This window comes from Cuculus canorus, chromosome 3 (genome assembly GCF_017976375.1).
Source record: "Cuculus canorus isolate bCucCan1 chromosome 3, bCucCan1.pri, whole genome shotgun sequence".
In the NCBI taxonomy this organism is placed as follows: Eukaryota; Metazoa; Chordata; class Aves; order Cuculiformes; family Cuculidae; genus Cuculus; species Cuculus canorus.
This window is the reverse complement of record NC_071403.1, coordinates 84,689,422-84,708,467: the sequence shown is the minus strand read 5'-3', so window position 1 is coordinate 84,708,467 and position 19,046 is coordinate 84,689,422. Positions and strand designations below refer to the sequence as shown.

The following is a 19,046-nucleotide window of genomic DNA, read 5'->3' as shown; positions in this document are numbered from 1 at the left end:
CTGCAGCAAGCAGAGGTAGCATTGCACACCAAAGACATGGACAAATTCCAGTGCAGTTTAGGTTGGTGATTTCCCATATTTGCTGTGCCTCATCAGCAAGTATTGTTGCTCTGTCAGTTCCACCTGTTTACACTCAAACACCAACCAGAGCAAGAGCAGCCCACCTGGGCTCAATGCTGGGAGTACGAGACCAAGGCTGTCCTCAGTTCTGCTGTGTGACTTGAGATTTTGCTTTTCTTCTCCCCGCCACTGTGCACCTAACACAAAAATTGCTGATGCAAAGGGTAGATCCAGTTGTTTAAGGCAAGAACCCTGACAAAGCTCGTTATTGTGCCTGCAGTTGTCTGAGGGAAGCTAGGGGGAAGAGCTGGTGCAACCACCAAGAAGTGTCTCAGATCTGACTGCTGCTGCCTGTGTGGCTTCCCAGCAGAAATGTGTTTCTAAGTTGCACAAACAGCCCTGGGAATGCATCATTCTCTGTGTGGGCGGATGTAAAAAAACTCTTTCAGGAAATTTCAAAAGAAGCTTAATAACAGTGAGGAGAGCAGTAACTCCAGGCAACCAGCCCAGGCCCATTTGCAAAACATGCCACCCCGACTCAGCATGGAGATGAGCTTGCAATGGCAGGAAAGCTGTAATTTCTTCCCTGAAACAAGAATGCTCCTAACTCAAAACTAGGGTTTTGAACTATTTTCAAAGCTGGCATCTGATTTACAGGGATTTATTTTATTTATATCAGATATTATTTATTTATTTATTTGTCTCCAAGTGTGCAGAGGTTTGCTGGCACTCAAGATGTCCCTTTGCAATTAATTCAGGCAAGGGTTGGATATGTCCCATGACCCAGTCTCAAGATTCAAGCACAGGAAGAGAGTTATCCACAGAAAGGAGTTGGGAATTTTCCTTTGCCTCAGCTGCAGCTTGGGGAAGCTGTAGGCAGTAGTTTGATGAGAAAGAAACTTTTGGTTGAAACTCCATTGTAACACTTCCTCACCTGTGAGGAGCCAGTACATAGGCCACTTCCCAAGGGAACAAGAAACTCAGGCTGAAGGGTGTGCTTCATCAAACTCAAGACAGAAACTTTTCCACATCTATGCCCAGACTGTCATCTCTCTAGAGGCAAGATGGTCTGTGTCTGGGAGAGGACAGTGCTTCTCCATGTTGAGTCCCTGCCATAATATGTGAATGATTATCTGCCTAAGGATGGGGATGAATCTTTTCTTCCCAAAAGATGTCACCACTCCTCACACTATGGAAACAGGTCTCCTCTGCTTCCTCAGGCTCTTCTGCTGGAGTGACTTCGTGGCATCAGTTATTCATTGGGCCAGTGACAGACTGGCATGTGGTAAGAAACTGAAACCCTGAGTGAGGGCTGGAGGGAGAACAGGGCCAGCTGAATAGGCATGCTGTGCTGTCAAAGCAGACGTGAGAGGGAATGCAGCTGTCTTGTCCTGTACCTCATATGATGACCACTTGCAGAAATAACCATGAGATCACCAGGACTGTACTAAGAGCTGACTTACTGCCTGCCAGTGTGCTTTTAAGCCAAACTGGATACTTTAACTCCAGTGAGGTGACCAAAGGAAGGCTAAGGCTTTGCTTGCTTGTTTGCTTGCAAGGTCAAAGCTCCCTGAATCCCAAAGACACTGGTCTTCACTCTCATGGTGCTTTCCTAGTGTGAGGCACAGATCCCTTCATGTGCTGTGTGGGGCTGGTTGAGTGTCTCCAGTGGGTGGGAGCTGAGGCACTGCTTGATGGGGGCCTGAGCTGGCAGGGTCAGCAGTGGGAAGAGACTAAGCAGGTACCTTGGAGGTGCAGTGTCTGATTTAGGCCAGAGCTGACTGTTCCCATTGGCAGCAGTCACTGACAGTGCAAAAGAGAGCCCTTGCCTCTAAAGACACTTAGCTGAGCTCTAATCTTGAGCTTTAAACTGATCCAGTCTGGATCCAAAGGCAAAATGTAAACGGAGAAAGATTCGTGCAGCCACTAGCAGCTCTGGCTCACATCCCAGTACTGACGTCTCAGTCTCCTCTCTGGTACTTTTGGTGGTGTTCACACCTTTCTCTAGCTCTAAAAACTACCCTAACAACCTGTTGCTGTTGAATTAGTTGCACAGCTTGGTGCCCCCCCCCCCCCCCAGGGATTCTTTCAGTGGTAGCTCTCATGCTGGATATTGCTAGAATGCAGGCTGCCTTTCCAGTCAGTGCACAAGCCCTTTCCTTTGCGTTATAAGACTTGCTGTGAATACTGAGGCACAAAACTCACCCTCTCTTAGCCTAACAACTCCATGAAGCACTAAATTTCACTGGAGCAAGGTCTCCTATGCCATATCAGCTCCTGTTTTTCCAAATTTAGGATTCCTGATGGGATACGGTAGATAGGCTTGTGGTTAAGAGAGGAGACTGGATGTGAAGCACTCTGTCTGGGAAGCTGCCCCTGCCACAGATGCCCCTCTGACCTTCAGTGGAGCAATTAGTGTGGATAAAGTAACATTAATGTTGTGGAGGCAGATATGGGAAATGACACATGATGTTTTGTGCTGGGAACCATATTTGTAGCTTAAAATGTTCTGTGGTTTTTGGGTTTTTTTTGTTTCTTATTCTCCCTCCACAGTAGAGGAAAATAAGTGCTAGAATAACCCATGAGGAGGCAGAGCCTGGAAAAAGACTTCAACTTCCCATAACCTTATGGGAAAACTTCCTCCTCCAGCCTTGCCCCATGGAAGACATGGGCAGCACGATGCCAGTACCACATCTGCACCCACCTCTGGTCCCCTCCAAAAAGGGACACAGGATGCCTTTCAACTAGCAAAGATGGCCTGGGGAACAGGGCGTTCCCCAAGGCAGAGAGATTTCAGGGGTTACTGAAACCCTCTCCTCCTCACAACGTGGGCTTTTCTGAAGAGACAAGAATCATAAAATCATAGAATGCCAGATTGGAAAGGACCTCAAGGATCATCTGGTCCAGCCTTTTCAGGTGATATATAGTTTAAACGAGATGGCACAGAACCCTGTCAAGCTGAGCCATAGAAGTGTCCAGTGTAGATGAATCCACCACTTCCCTAGGGAGATGATCCCAGTGTTTAACTGTCCCCGTGGCGGAAAATTTACTTCCAGAATCCAATCGGAATCTCCTCAGGAGCAACTGATACCCATTACCCCTTGCCTTTTCATAGAATCATGGAATCATAGAATCATTAGGTTGGAAAAGACCTTAGAGATCATCAACTCCAACCGTACCCGTCCATTACTAAATCATGTCCCCAAGCACCTTGGCTTTTTAAATACCTCCAGGGATGGTGACTCGACCACCTCCCTGGGCAGCCTGTTTCAGTGCTTGCTAACCCTTTTTGTGAAGAAATATTTCCTAACATCCAATCTAAACTTACCTTGATGCAGCTTGATGCCATTCTCTCTTGTCCTATCACCTATCACTTGAGGATAGAGACAAACACCCTTCTCTCTGCAAACTCCTTTTAGATAGTTGTAGAAAGCGATAGGATTTCCCCTGAGACTCCTCTTCTCCAGCCTAAACAACCCCTGTTCCCTCAATCGCTCCCTGTAAGACTTGTTCTCCAGTCCCTCCACAAGCTTCATTGTTCTTCTCCTGACACGCTTCAGGACCTCAATGTCTTTCTTGTAGTGACGGAACAAAACTGAATGTGGTATTCAAAGTGTGGCCTCACCAGTGCACAGTACAGAAGGAGAATCACTTCCCTGGTCCTGCTGGCCACACTGTTTCTGATACAAGCCATTTCAGATACATGCCATTAGCCTTCTTGGCCACCTGGGCACACTGCTGGCTCATGTTCAGTTGGCTGTTGACTGGCATCCCCAGGTTGTTCTCTGCCTTTCCAGCTTTCCAGCCACTCTTCCCCAAGCCTGTAGTGCAGTATGGGTTTTTTATGTCCCAAGTGCAGGACTCTGCACTTGGCGTTGTTCAATCTCACCCGCTGGCCTCAGCCCATTGATCTAGCCTGTTCAGGTCCCTCTGTAGAGCCTCCCTAGCCTCCAGCAGATTGACACTTCCTCTCATCTTAGTGTTGTCCACAAACTTGCTGAGGGTATATTAGATCCCTTCATCCAGGTCATCGATAAAGATGTTGAACAGAACTGGACCCAGCACTGAGCCCTGCGGTGATGAAGGAGATGCAGACCTCACAGTTTTCTCTATCTAAATTCTTTTGATCAGCACGGCATACAGAAGTCATGTTAAGAAAGTACTACTACTGCTACTACTTCTCCTGGCTTCTCTTGTTCAGGCAGATCTTTATACAGTTCCTCAGTTTTCAGACCTTCAGACAAACAGGATGTTTTTGTTTTTGTCTATTCTGCACTCTTGTGACTGTTCTCTGCCATATCTCCAATTCAGTTACTCCCAGGCATGGCATTTTTTTTTTTTCCAGCCTGGACTTCTCACACTTTTAAGATTCGTCATCTTGTGTGTTTACCTTGGAACACCTAGTCTTTCTAATAATATTTTTTCTGACTGTGAGCCTTCCACTCACAGCCTGGAAGGCCAACTGTATCCTGGGCTACATCAAAAGAATCATGGCCAGCAGGGCGAGGGAGCTGATTCTGCCCCTCTATTCCTCTCTTGTGAGGCCTCATCTGGAGTACTGTATCCAGTTCTGGAATCTTCAACATAAGGAGGATATGGAGCAGTTGGAAGGAGTCCAGAGGAGTGCTAAAAGATGATCAGAGGGCTGGAGCACCTACCAAACAGGACACACTGAGAGAGTTTGGCTTCTTCATCCCGGAGAAGAGAAGGGTCTGAGGAGATCTTATAGCGACTTTCCAGTACCTGAAGGGGCTACAAGAAAGCTGTTTACAAAGCCTTGTAGTGATAGCACAAGGGGCAATGGGTATAAACTGCAGAGGGGCAGGTTTAGAGTAGACATAAGGAAGAATTTCTTCACGATGAGAATGGTGAGGCATCGGCACAGGTTGCTCAGGGAAGCTGTGGCTGCCCTATCCCTGGAGGTGTTCAAGGCCAGGTTGGATCGCGGCTTGAGCACTCTGGTCTGGTGGGAGGTGTCCCTGCCCATGGCAGGGGGGTTGGAACTGGATGATCTTTAAGGTCCCTTCCAACCCAAACCGTTCTATAAGTCTATAATTCTAACACGCATGATACCAACTCCGTACTTAACCCCAATTACGCAATTGTCGCTCTTCCCACAGAGCCCTGAGCACCCTTCGTGACCTCCCACAGAGGCGGTGCCTCCCCGCCTCGGGCCGCCCCCTCTGCGCGGCGGGTGTTGCGGGGGGCCCCGCCCGTGGGAGGGGCCGGGGAGGCTCCGCGCGCTTAAAGCCGTCTGTGTGGGGGGTGGCGCGGAGCGCGGCCATGGCGGGAGTGAGGGGTATTGTGTCGCTGGCGGCGGCCGCGTTGCTGCTCCTCGTCCTCTTCGCCGGAGAGGCGATGAGCGGCGAGCAGCGGCGGATGGTGGGTGCCCCGGTGGAGATCGGCACCCCCGAGAACGACGAGGGCCTGCAGCGGGCTCTGAGCTTCGCTGTGGCGGAGTATAACAAGGCCAGCAATGACATGTACTCCAGCCGCGCCGTGCGCGTCCTCAGCGCGCAAAGGCAGGTGCGGAGTGGGGGAGACTGGGAGAGAGGGAGGGGGGACTGAGGCGGGCGCTGGTAGGGAGCTGGTGGGGGGAACTGGGAGGGGAGTGGGAGAAGCTGGTGGGGGAACTGGGGGGCTCTGGGAGAGGCTGATGGGGGGACTAGGAGAGCCCCCTGAGAAGGAAGCCCGGCACGGCTGCTGCGGGGAAGGAGCTTCAGGGTTTGTTCGAGCTGGGTTTCTTGGACGGGAGGCGCCTCCGTGAAAGCTGGGGAGAGGCTTTTTGCAAGGGCACGTAGGTGTAGGATGAGGGGGAATGGCTTTAAATTGGAAGGGAGATGATGTGGATTAGACATTAAGAAGGAATTCCTCACGATGAGGGTGGTGGGGCACAGGTTGCCCGGGGAAGCTGTGGCTGCCCTATCCCTGGAACTGTTCAAGGCCAGGTTGGGTGGGGCCTTGGGCAGCCTGGGCTGGTGGGAGGTCTCCCTGCCCATGGCAAGGGGTCGGAATTGGATGGGCTTTAAGGTCCCTTCCAACCCAAACCATTCTGATTCTCTAAAGCCTGGGTTTGGGTGCTGTCTGAATGCCCTGGGGTGCAGTTTGTTATTGGGGAAGCTGGTAACTTCCCTGTGCTGCCCATGAGTTAACATGTGTTGCTGTTTGCTAGGTAAGGACGCAGCGCTGTGAGACTTGTTTACTTGGATTTCATTTCCTGCTTTTAAAAGGGTTCCACGGGCTTCTTCTGTGGAGGTTGTGGCATGCAGTCCTCTGTTTATTTTGGAGCCATCTGTGACCATAGAACTGTTTGTCTCTCTGCAAGGCCTTTCTTGTCGGAGAGCCCTTCTGAATGTACTGTGAATAAAGCTGCTTCTGCGTGCTTGTTTTGTTGCAGATTGTGTCTGGAATCAAGTACATGATGAAAGTGGAGATTGGCCGGACAACTTGCCCAAAGCCAGCAACTGATCTCCAGAGCTGTGCTTTGCACGATGCACCACACATGGCTAAGGTAGGATCCAGAGCACAGTGTGCTGGCCTCTGTGTTCTCAGACCCTTCCCCCTGGCTGGTTTTAGTACAGAGAGGTATGGACAGTGTCTCCTGTCTGCCTCAGGCAAGACTGGAGACCTTATGCCTTTATGCTTGACAAGATATTGCCCTGGCAGAACCTGTCTTGCCAGATGATGGTGACAGAGCCTCTTAGCCTGTTTTGTAAGTGGGACTCTGAGGCTGTAGTGTATGGAGGACTGTGTGCCTTAATCCTTTTAAAGTGCTTGTGGTCTGGATCACAAGGATATGTGGAGGAAACTCTGCCATCCCTGCTGGTGTCCTGGCTCCCAGTCTAGTGTCTGGAGTCTCCACGCTGTTTTTGGCTCCTCTTGGTCATTGTGATTTAAGCATGCTTGATTTGACGTGCTTCCCTGGTGGCCATAGATTACTGTGAATAGTGCTTTGGGTTAAGCACTGATCACAAGATGCAGATTACTCCTGGTGTCTGTGTCCACCAAGCTGTTAAACAGGAGCTTTGTCTAAATAATCATACCCTTTAAGGAGTACCAGCTTTTCAGATGAGAGCAGTGGATACATCAGCCTGGATGTGGCTTGAGAGTAGTTCTTCCATAATACTTTGTTACTTGTATTAATCACAGTGATAGGCTTAGCTTTTCTGTGTACATGCCCTTTCTGCCTGCTTGTATGAGAAGTGTAACTGCACATGAGTTATCCATTGTGTACCTACCTAGAGGATTGTGTGTACCATTACAACAGCTGCAGTGATTTGATACATGCACATACAGATTAGCTGCGTGTGTGTGCCTACCTGTGTTGGAAAGCTTATGTTGGAGTATTATCCATGCTGAAAGCGTTCCTGTATGTGAATGAGTAAAGTAACCTAATCTTCAGAAGTACTGACTGCTCAGCTTCTCTGTTGGTGATTATTTGAGAGAAATGATTCATCCTGGGCAGGTACTAACAAGAGCAGTGTTCCAGAATACTTGTCAGGAGACTGCAAACATAGAGAGCCATAAAGTGGCATACATTCTACATCATGTTAGGTAATAAATTCTGTGTAGAACATTGGTCAGTGACTCTGTTTTGTGTTCTTAATCTGATAACTGCTTTTCTTTCTCTCCCTAGCATTCCGTTTGTGACTTCGTAGTCTACACTGTTCCTTGGCTAAACCAAACTAAACTTCTGAAGAATACCTGCGAGTAAGCCCACCTTGATTCCAGCAGAGACCAGCAACCAGTTACTCAGATTTAAAAGAAAAAAAAAAAGCAATAACACAAACTGAGATGGGCTTTATCCATGCCTATTAACTCAACCACCTATATATGCTTGTGCTATGCAAGTTAAAATATGTAACTTTTACTTTAAAGCACAGTAGGATCTCAGCTTTGGTTTTTTTCCTAATTATGATTTAGAGCAGCTGTTTTGGTCTTCCTACAGCTTTCCCAATAAAGTAACTCCAACATCATAATTCTGATTAAAAAAACTGTGTCCCTGTTAAGTGACTTCTGTAAACATAAAAACCTAATTTCTGTGATGTGTGGGGTTTTTTTTCCTTCTGTTGTCTTGGAGGGAGGGTTTGATTTTGTGACCGAGTCTATCATGCCTAGAGAATAGGGTGAGATTAATTGTGCTACCCTGTCCTTTAACGTGGCATCTGGTTTTGAGTAAGAGATTGAAGTCCTTAGCTGTTTTCATTGAAGAAGCTTTGCTTCTGAAAACACTGCAGTCTGCACCACTCTTTATCTTAAGAGGATTAACCAAAGCTTGTATTAAGGCTGTGATCATTTCAGGTCCTGCCTGCATTAACTCTTGTGTTGCAGCAGCCGATCAGCTGTCTGTATTTGTTAGCATTTCTGGCAAAAGTTCTGGTCTTTCTTGCTTTTGATGACACGAGTGTGCTCGGGCCAGTTTACTGGATGAGCTGAGGTTACTGTTGGAGTTGTCTCCTGGAACCCATGGAATTGCTGAAGTTTTACATGAAACTGTTAAGGCTTAAGATAGTAAGAGTGGAAATGTCGGTATTGCTGCATGAAAGGAAACCTGGGTGAGCTGCAGTTAGGGTCAGCTCCTGAACTCTGTAAGGGACGGCTGCCTGTCATTCACACCTTGGTTCAGTAATAGCCATTCCAGATAGCAGCAGTTTACACAAAAAGCTTATTCTTTTTTCATGTCTGATAAAACATTGGCTATCTACTACTGGGTAATAACATTTTGGATTATTCAGCAGTTGAACTGTAAAGGATTGTATTTGAGGAAGGGTGGCCACTGAGAATTCGGGCATTAGAACTTCAGTTGTTTCAGATCAATGGAAAAAACTTGGAGACTTTCACTGCATAGAGCACCTAAATTTGTTGGACAGTGTGCGATGGGCATAAGTTAAAGAACATGGAAATCTTTTTGTCTGCATTTCTACTGTCATATATATTTGTGTTCTAAAGGCAGAGTTGCTTTGGTTGATTAAAAACAAAATAAAAGCTCTGGTTTAGTTTATATTGCAAGCATCTGACTATGATTTACAGATCTTTTGTTGGCTTACTCCTATAGTATGGCAGTGTAGGAGTAATGGTGTCTGACTGGTATGCGTGTGTGTATGTGCTTCACTTGAGAAAGAGATGAGTTGGTGTGCAAGTTCTGCGAGAGGGTTGTCTTAGAAGTAAATCTAGAAACATACTTTGCCTTTTTGATGGCAGAAAGATGCAATGATAGGACTTCCTTTTATCTTGGGAAGGCTGAGATATTAGATGTGTTTTGCTGATACATTTATCCAGCAATAGTTTCTTGTATTTGCATTTTTTTTGTTCATTCTCTGTACCAAATTTCTGCAAGTAGTGAAAAATACTACAGCTTTTGTCCCCATTGTTCAGGAACAATGGTACAGAATAGAAAAGTGAAGATACAGAATATGCTAACTTGAATAAGTCGTATGGCATGCAAAGTGCTTCATTATTCTTTAAAACCACCAGCTGGTACTTATGCCTCTTACATTGAAATAATTTTTAAAATGTGTTCTATGGTAATTAGTCTAAGGCAAGGTCATGTTGTTTGGTGGCTATTTAAAAAAAAATAGACAACAGATAACCTGAAATCGGAGGTAGCAGTTTGGCTTGACTGATTGCTAAAATAAATTAGCTTGCTTCATTTTAAAAGCAGGATCACGCAAAGGTGAGAGCAGTGAGAAGACTGCTGAGCTGAGTGTAATGTGTCTCTTTCTGCTGTGACTTCTTTAGCGGTACTTTATAACCCATGTTCCAAGACTATACCTTTTCTGGTGAAGGGATAATTTAGAAGAAGGGTATATCAAAGAACATTTAGCCCAGTTATAAATGCAGGATTTAATCAGAATACACCGTGCTCCCACCCTGCAATCAGTCATAACCTTACTTGTGCGATGAAGATGGGTAAATTGGTGTTTCCATTCCTGGGAATATTCAGGTAAATATGTATTTGATGTCATGTGTATCAGAATATTATCAGAATTAGGAAATCGACTACACCTGTAGTTTTTTTTCCTCAGAATTAGATGAGATGATATCTTCTAATATTCCCTTTGATATGAACAATAGCCTTTAAGGAAATAAAGGTTCTTGAGTTGTGTATCCTTTTAGCATTATTTGCCGCTGCTGTGGAACCTCATACACCATTATCTCTTAGCTCAGAGAATTGTATTTTTTTCAATTTTTTTTTTTTTGTTCATTGCCTACAGAAATAGGTTACTAGTTTCACAAGTGTATAGCTGACTAAAGAGGAGGAAGAAACTAATGCAAAAAAACTACTTGTTTTATTCCCCCACTTCAGCTAGAAACATCTCTGGTGGTGCAGGGACATCAATTGGATCCATACTCCAAGTGGCACATTGCAGCTCTCTCCTGGCTTGATTTGGATTTGGTTTATTAGATATGAAAAATTTGTCAAGTGGCTTGCAAGAGGACTGAAAAAATGCAACTTCATTAATTTGAAAAGGTGAACTATAACACAGAATCATTAAGAATAAAGAATTGTTTATTAAAAGATAAAGAATTTTAATTGACAAAGCACCAAGGAGTTAACTTGCAAGACATATAAATTACCTGTGTGCATCCACATGAGTGTGTAAAACATGGAATTAAAAACTATCATCACCTTAAGCAACCTTCTCTGGTAGGTTCCAGCTATGGAAAAATGGGGCTCAAAACCCACAGACATACTTGTATGAAGACTGCATACTGTCTTTGTATTGGGTAGGAGAGGGGCTGCACTTATTCAACACCTTCGTGGTTTCCCTTGATTGATTATTGATGGCTAGAAGTTCTTCTGTACTCTATTAAGCTGCTCTTCTGTCTGTCATGGAAGAGTGAGATTAGTCAGTCACATCAGGATCTACCTCCCAACTTAATCAAAGTCCCGACTTTTTTTGTAGTCATGACATGCTATTCTACATGCCACCAGAAGGCCAAATAGGTCTTAGTGCTGTCAGTGTGGCAAATGCAGAGTAATAACATTTGCCACTTTACAGTAGCAGATTTTCTTATGCTTCCCATACCTCTGAGCTGATGCAGAAGAAGGTATATGTACAGTAGCTGATGTGTGAAGCCAGTGGATTTCTGAAAAGCCACGTGAAGTGTTAAGCAGTGTTTTTCATTTGCAATTCTGAAGTGAGGAAAGTCATAGCAGATCATATTTCTTCCCACCCCCCCCAGTGCCAAACTGCACAACACGCAACTTCTCTGCACAGAGAAGTGGTTTCCATGCCCTCTACAGGCTGAGTCATTTGTTGGACTTTGTTAGCCTCAGAATGAGAAGAGGCCTTCACATTACTTGAGGCTGAAGAACTGAAGTCACCGAAAAGTAAATGCCAGTAGCTTACCACAAAGCGATTACATTTTTACTGACCATTTAATTGGTCATTTTTCCAAACGCTGATCTGTATTCAAACTTCCTTCATGTAATCAACATAAACTTACTGCTGTTCAGGGCCACAAAGGCTGCATTTCTTAATGAAGAGGAGCTGACAAAGAACTGCAGCCATATCTGACTCACTTTTTCTGGATTCCAAAGCAAGGAGGACAGCAGACTTTAGATGGAATAATGCAAGTTGTTTATACCAGGGAAGTATTCATTCCTGATGTCAACCAGGATGGTTTGCGTTCCTGACACAAGTTATGTTCATAAAAAACAAACCTCTCTTATTGGTTGGCAGTACACTAATTATAACCAGCACACTGTCAGCAGACCTTATTGCAGCACATTTCTTAATTACTGTATACCTTCTGAATAACTGTAAAAATTATTTCACACTATTGTTGTACTTCAGAACAATTAAAAATGTGCAGAAATCATCATCATACACTAGACATTTTAAACATAGCTGCTTATTAAGCCAAGAATTATTTAGATTAACTGTTCCTGCTGGGGAAAAAAAAAAAATTGGTATTAGAAAGTTTAAAGGTGCAGCTAGGCATCTACAGTTTGCAGAAGAAGCTAGTTCTAAGTAACTTGGAAAACAACAACCCCTGATGAGCTGAGGGCTGTGCTGCCCTCTTCCCATAAAGGGGCTGCTGGGCTGTTTGAAATGCTTGCCCAAAATACCTTTGTGGTCTGGTTTGGTTTCTGTTTTCTCCCTGAGGTGGACTGCGTCTCAGGAAAGGTCGTCTTCAGCACAGAGGCTAGGCCTCAAGTCTGGAGAGTGACTGTTTCTGCTGCTTAAGAAATGCACCCCTCTTCCAGTTTCTAGAATGAAGGTATGTTCAAAGACCTTTAAGATCATCAGGTCTGAGCATAAACCTAACACTGCCAAGTCCACCACTAAACCACGTCCATCAGTGCCATATGTCTTTTACAGGGATGGTAATTCAGCCACTTCCCTGGGCAGCCCGTTCCAGTGCTTGACAACCCCTTCAGTGGAGTAATATTTCCTAATATCCAGCCTAAACCACTCCTGGCACAACTTGAGGATATTTCCTCTCATCCTATCACTTGTTACTTGGGAGAAGAGACCAGCACCCACTTCGCTACAACCTCCTTTCAGGTAGTTGTACAGAGCGATAAGGTCTCCCCTCACCATTCTCTTCCACAGACTAAACAACTGCTGTTCCCTCAGCTTCTCTTCATAAGACTTGTGCTCCAGACTTTTTACCAGCTTCATTGCCCTTCTTTCGACACGATCCAGCACCTCAATGTCTTTCTTGTAGTGAGGAGTACAAAACTGAACACAGTATTCTAGGTGTACCTCACCAGTGCTGAGTACAGAAGGGGAATCTCTTCCCTAGTCCTGCTGACCACATCATTTCTGATATAGGCCACCTGGGTGGACATAATCAGGCTTTTTCACCGCTTTAGCTGTATTTATTAGCCAGAAGCTCTGAACAGCATGCAGCAGAAAGGGTGGCCGTGCCAGAGAAAATGAGAGTTTGGGTGTTACGAGCTCCTGAATTCAAAAGTATTGCATTTTCATGTTGAAATGCCAACGACTAAGGGCTTAAATGAGTGGCACAGATTACCCCAGTCACAAACTGCCAAGAGTCAGCCTTGATGATTGCCCCTACGTGCTCTGAACTCAGAGCAAATGACAAAAAAGACTGACCTAATTTAAGCACCTTCCACTATGGGCTGTGTAGCTTTGCATTTGCAACAGACTAAGAGCATTGGTGGAATTTCCCCTGCCAAGAGTGTTTTGCATGCCAGGTCCTTCTGTTTGGCTGACTGGTGGTAGCTCAGTTAGTTCAACATTGAGCCCTCATTTTTAGCTACATTCACTGCGTAGATCTTTCAAATGTCAGTGATAAGTGCAAATGAGTGGCCAGAGGAGTGTTTATTTCATAGTGTCTCTTGTCATGCTTTGCTAACATCTCATGGATCAATTCTGGAGTCACACTTCCTTAAACTTAGGGTGGTTAGAGATTTGCTGCTGCTTCTGCTCATTAGTCCAAAGCTTTTTCCTGGCTCTGGGTCTCAGGGAGAGACTTAGGGGCAACTGGCTGAGAATTAGCTTTCTTTAGCAGTGTCTGCACCTGCCGATGCGTACTTATATGGATTTGTAGCTTCCAGCTCTGCAAAGAACAGACACAGCTATGGAAGTCATGAAGTTTTTGGAGCTGGTAGGCATTACTGGTGTGCCACTACTGTGGCATGTTCAGCTGAAGGTAACTGTATCCTCATTAAGGTGAACAAGCAGAGGTATTGATCCCAACTGACTAGGCTGGCTGTGTTCAGCCTAGATGACTTTTTTGAAGGGCATCTTGCATGTGTGACAGTCTGATTTTTACCATGAAAACCAAAAGGCCCAGGCAGTGTTGAGAAATAGGATACAGCTTGCCTTTGGCTTTTTTACCTTATCTGAGACTCTCACCCACACATCTTCTCTGCCCATGGAACAAGACTTCATTTAAGCTTAAGTCTGGGTCCCCTATCCCTGTTTAAACTGTCCTTATCGCCAGCCCTTGCTGCTGCATGGACCTTGGACCTGCTTTGTCTCCAGCTCCTTCTCCTGCTCCAGACTGGGCCCCCTGAAGGCTCCCTGATTGTTACTTATCCTCTCACTGCATCTGGGGCTGTTGATGGACCCTGCCCCATCCTTGACTCTACTGGCCATGCTGATATCTCATTGGATTGTGTCGTGCTGGGGAGGGCATGGCCAGTGCTGGGAGCCTCTTGGCTTGCAATTATGAAGGCAAATGAACATGTGATGATCCAGGTCACCCTGCAGCCCTAGGGCTGGGTTGCCCAGTGCTGCTGCCCATGTGCCTGCGCTCAGCATGTAAAACATTGCTTAACCTAAGGCATTGAGACCTCAGTGAATGTTTTAAGATACTAGATGGTTTGTATTCATTGTTACCATGCAATGCTTTAGAATCACTGTAGTGTGTATCCTTCAGGAGATCAACTTTACTGATCAAACCCATATCCCATTTTGAATCTTGGTGCTTTATCTCTTGATGACAATACCAGAGATGTAAGACTTCAGATCCTCTTCCCTGTGGGATGCAGTTGTGACCTGGAGATAATTTCTGCAGGGTTGAGCAGGAGTGTGTCCTAAATTAGGTCACTACTGCTGATGCTAGGACCCCTCCACAATTCTTGTTGCCTGGCTTTGGTGCTGGCCTGCTGGTGTGAAAGTGGGAGGGCAGATGCCTGTTTCTCCTCTCCTGGCAGCAATGGTCCCAGGCTTGGCAAGGAGGACTGAGAAAAACTCTTGATGCCCACCTAGCTTGAATGAGAGGAGCAGCCAGCCTGCAGGCTCCACAGTGCAAATTTCTCACAAGTATCGCCCTGCTGTCCCCCTCTGACATGGGTCATGACTCAGTGTGGTGGTGGGCCCTGGGATAGGACTCGGGGCTAAAGATGACACTTGCTTAATAACTCTATCCCTTGTTGTCACTCAATTGCATGGCATTGCTCAACCTTCATGAGCTGGTAGACTCCTGTTGTAGGATTTTGCAACTGGGAGGAAAAGGAGAAGCTCAGCTGCTCATCACCATGATAAACTGGTACATGAGTGTTGGGGTGTGTGCTGGATGCTATTTCTGACCTTACTAGAGATGGCTGTGCATAGGGCTGATGATGGGGAAAGCTTTCTCTACTTCCGGATGGAGAAATAACACCAGTGACTAAGGATTCCCTTGTAGTATTATGCCTTGCTGGGAGGCACTGTCCCCTCTTCCCCATCAGCTGAGAAAATCATACCTTGTGTCATGCCATCTCCACCCCATCTCTTTCAATAGCCCAGGGTCATATGGCTCTAACTGAGGTGAGGCCATTATCAGCAAGAGAAGGCATCTCCTCCTTCTGACCCATATCTGTGGGCTGATAGCACTGGAGGTGGTTCTTGCCACCCACCTTGCAAACAGGTATCCTGAATGTTCACAGCAACAGTCTGTAAGGGATAGTGTGCAGCAGCATCACTTAATCCTATGTTCTTAACTTGGAGAATGATGGGGGAGAAAAAAAAAAAGCTTAAAATAAAATCTAGGTGGGTAAATATTATACCAATTTAAAAAATCGTGTTAATCATGTGAACAGATAGGAACCACTATGAGTGAATTAGGGTGAAACTTTCTCCCTAAGAGGCTCTCCTGAGGTAAGTGTGCGCATGTACTGAACTGCAAGATGATGCCATAAACAAACCAAACCTATCAGGATCGTCTCTGTCTTCCTGTGAAGTATGGGTACCACAAAGTGTACTCCCCCAAACCGCAGAATAAACTAGGACTCAGGCCTGGCCAGGGAATTGATTTTATCTCTTGAATATAAAAGTTAGCAAGAAAAGAGTGCTTTCAGGAGAAGTAGTGACATTACACCAAGCACCGCCCCTCTCCCTTGTCCCAGGTTAAGTCCTTCCTTCTGTACAGGTTTTCTTCCCTCATTATGGGGCTGAGTAGGGAAGCCCTGACTTCCCTTGAGTACCACAAGTGTCTAGAAGTGGCTTAAAGCCTGTGGCATTAACATCAGTGAAGCCTGAACCACCTCGTTCCCAGTAACATCATCCACCCTTAACTCTGGGGTAGGAGATGAGGTGTAGTGCTGTCACCTTCAGATGCTTCCTGTGCGGAGACATCCTGCACTCACTAGTGATGAGCGAAGCATGGACCACTTCTCTGACATGACATGTTGCAGCTTGATAGAATGAAACTGGGTATACTGGGATCTGGTTGAGTAGAGGTGTTGTTTGATGCCCTGTGGAGAAGGACTTAGGGGTGCTGATTAATGAGAAGCTCGACAAGAGCCAGTAATGTGCACTTGCATCTCAGAAGGCCAACCATGTCCTGGGCTGCATGAAAAGAAGTGGGGCCAGCAGGTCGAGGGAGGTGATTCTGCCCTTCTACTCCACTCTTTTAGGACCCCACTTGGCGTGTCATACCCAGTTCTGGAATCCTTGACATAAGAAGCATATGGAACTGTTAGTATGGGTTCAGAGGAGGGCCACAAAGATGATCAGAGGGCTGGACTTCTGCTATGAGGACAGGCTGAGAGAGTTGGGGTTGTTCAGCCTGGAGAAGATAAGGCTCTGAGAAGTCCTTATAGTGGCCTTCTAGTACCTGAAGGGGCTACAGGAAAGCTGGAGAGGGACTTTTACAACGACATGTAGTGATAGGATGAGGGGGAATGGCTATAAATTGGAAGGGGGAAGATTTAGACAAGACATTAGGAATAAATTTTTCATAATGAGGATGGTGAGACACTGGAACAAGTTGCCCAGGGAAGTTGTGGATGCCCCATCCCTGGAAGTGTTCAAGGCCAGGTTGGATGGGGCCTTGAGCAGCCTGATCTAGTAGGAGGCGTCCCTGCCTACGGCAGGGGGAATTGGAACTGGGTGATCTTTAGCGTTACTTCCAATCCCAAACCATTCTATGATTCTGTGATGAGCTTAGGGTCACAAGACTGGTCCAAAAAGGGATATTTAACAACTCTCCAGGAAGAGCAGTAGCATGCAAAGTGAAATTAGCTTTGGACCTCTGAGCATGTCTTGGCTGAGTGGGTTGTTTAATTACACTGACCTTCCCTTGTTAAAATTCATGGGACTTGTGAAGATGACTACAGATTTTTTTATTATCTATCTTTCCTCCCTGAATAGTAGGTATTTAAACTGCTTTTCTGGATTAGTTGGAAATGTTTTCCCTATTCAATCTGACATTTTGTCCACCTCCTGCAGCACCCCAGGGGGCTTTGTGAAAATTATTCCTTCTGCGAAATGTTGAGACAATAATGGAATGGGATGTTTCCACAGCTCTGACGTGCTTTCTGCCCAGCTGGCTTGCTCAGAGGCTTTTGAACAAAACTGGCTCTAGCATTTCAGTTTGATAGGAAGTTTTAGAACTGGCAAGAGGCTTTTTGCTCTGTGCCATTGTAAACTATTCTCTCCAAAGTATGGAAATGCTCTTTGCAGATGCTTGTGCTGGAAAAGCAAGAAGCAGCAGAGTTCAGATATTAGAGGAAAAGGAGCACAAAGATGTTTTCAGCAATCCAGCACAAATCAAGAGCACTTAGAAAAATCTCGTTTTGCCCTCTTGCTTACCACTTGTAATGGGAGAAAGCCTAAAGCCTGCACTCACTGGGGGATGCAGCTGCTCTAGAGAAATCCAGTCTGCAACACAGGAGGGTAGAACTAGATATTTAAGCCCCCCAAGTAGATGTCATTGGGACCCACTGTGCCTGGAGCTGCACAAGGAAAACCAGCATGGTTTGTGTAGACTGCAGGACAGGCTGGTGTGTAGGCAGGACTCACCAGGAAAGAGCCATGGCTACTGTAAACCATTTTTTTTCCACCTCATCACAAAGACTGTAAGCTTAGTACTAACCGTAGAGCTTCTCAGCTGATGGCTGGGGGGAAGGTGGGAGGGAAGATGTCTGGCAGGTTTTCAGACCCTCTGCTGAATTTGCAGTATTTGTCATTGGAAAAGTCCCATCATCCTCTGGCTATCAACACAGCCAATTCGATAGAGAAGTAGTGAGAGTGTGGAGTGAGTAGGGAGTGAGGAATCAAACATTGGCCTCAAACTGACATGTTTTGCTCACATTGCAGATATTTACCACATTATATACCGAGTGCACTGAAATTAGCCTGTTTATCCTCACAAAAGAAAAAGTGCTCGGTGTTTCACCACATCTGGGGCTAGGAGAGGAGAAAGGAAGATGATGTCATTGCCTCCTTATATGTTGGCTATCTGGAGAGCTTCCAGTTGGGACTAATGCTTGCTGTGCTGCACAGGGGCGGGATGCGGAGCTCTGGGGTGGTGCAAAACCATAGCTTAGGAATGCAGTCCCCAGCATCTTTCCCCATCCTGAGGGTGATTCTTATGGCAGAGTCTGGCGTAGAAGACAATTTTTGATGTAAAGCAACACTGAGTGCAAAGTGACTTTCTTGGAAATACCTCTGGGTCTGCTATAAGCTGCCTGTCAGCCTTAACATTATTCTTCCTGTGTTTTAAAGGGGGTTGGAGAAATCTTTAACACTTCAATTGTTCTTCAAGCACTTAAAAGGAGAGAGACACTTCTTGGGCGCTGCTCAGAGGACATCTATGAAAAGGCTACAGTGCTCACTGAGCATCCTTTCCTCTCGCAGTGCCAGCAAGCTAACCTGACTGAGCTGGAGAGCAGGGACACTGTCCTGGAGATGACTCCTGTCAGTGAACCTGATGAGTGGTCACTTCCAAATCTCCCTGAAGTCACAGAGAGTTTCCTAGCCTTTCGTTGAATCTTGTGTTCAGTATCTGCTGCTGAGCCAAATGCTGCTGCATATGAAGGGCTGTTTAAAACTTTCACATGGTGCCAAAGAACCTGCTGTGAGGGGAGCAGGACACTGTAGAATCCTTGCTTTAGCCAACAGAGAGGTATAGGCTGGAGATTGATCTGAAATTCTGACACAGGCAAGCAATGTTTATATTTTTATTTCTATTTTTTAAAATGTCATATTTTTTATTATGAGTGGGATGCTGCCTATGAGCAGACTCCCGTTCAGACACAGCATAACAAGATCTCCCTTGCAGAGTTGTCTACCCTAAAG

At 45.8% G+C, this 19,046-nt stretch overlaps 1 protein-coding gene across 1 annotated transcript; it reads left to right on the top strand.

Moving 5' to 3' along the window:
- Window positions 1-5,315: 5,315 nt before the first annotated feature.
- Window positions 5,316-9,061, top strand: LOC128851835 (cystatin-like). Its single transcript, XM_054063681.1, has 3 exons — window positions 5,316-5,586; window positions 6,458-6,571; window positions 7,697-9,061. Exons 1-3 carry the CDS (start codon window positions 5,344-5,346, stop codon window positions 7,772-7,774), a joined length of 435 nt encoding a protein of 144 aa, XP_053919656.1. The 5' UTR covers window positions 5,316-5,343; the 3' UTR covers window positions 7,775-9,061.
- Window positions 9,062-19,046: the final 9,985 nt, after the last annotated feature.

Excerpts from the sequence above, each read along its gene's own strand:
- LOC128851835 (XM_054063681.1), top strand. The coding sequence starts at position 5,344 with ATGGCGGGAGTGAGGGGTATTGTGTCGCTGGCGGCGGCCGCGTTGCTG. Across the intron at positions 5,587-6,457 it reads TCCTCAGCGCGCAAAGGCAG|ATTGTGTCTGGAATCAAGTA; the intron begins GTGCGGAGTGGG and ends GTTTTGTTGCAG. Across the intron at positions 6,572-7,696 it reads ATGCACCACACATGGCTAAG|CATTCCGTTTGTGACTTCGT; the intron begins GTAGGATCCAGA and ends TTCTCTCCCTAG.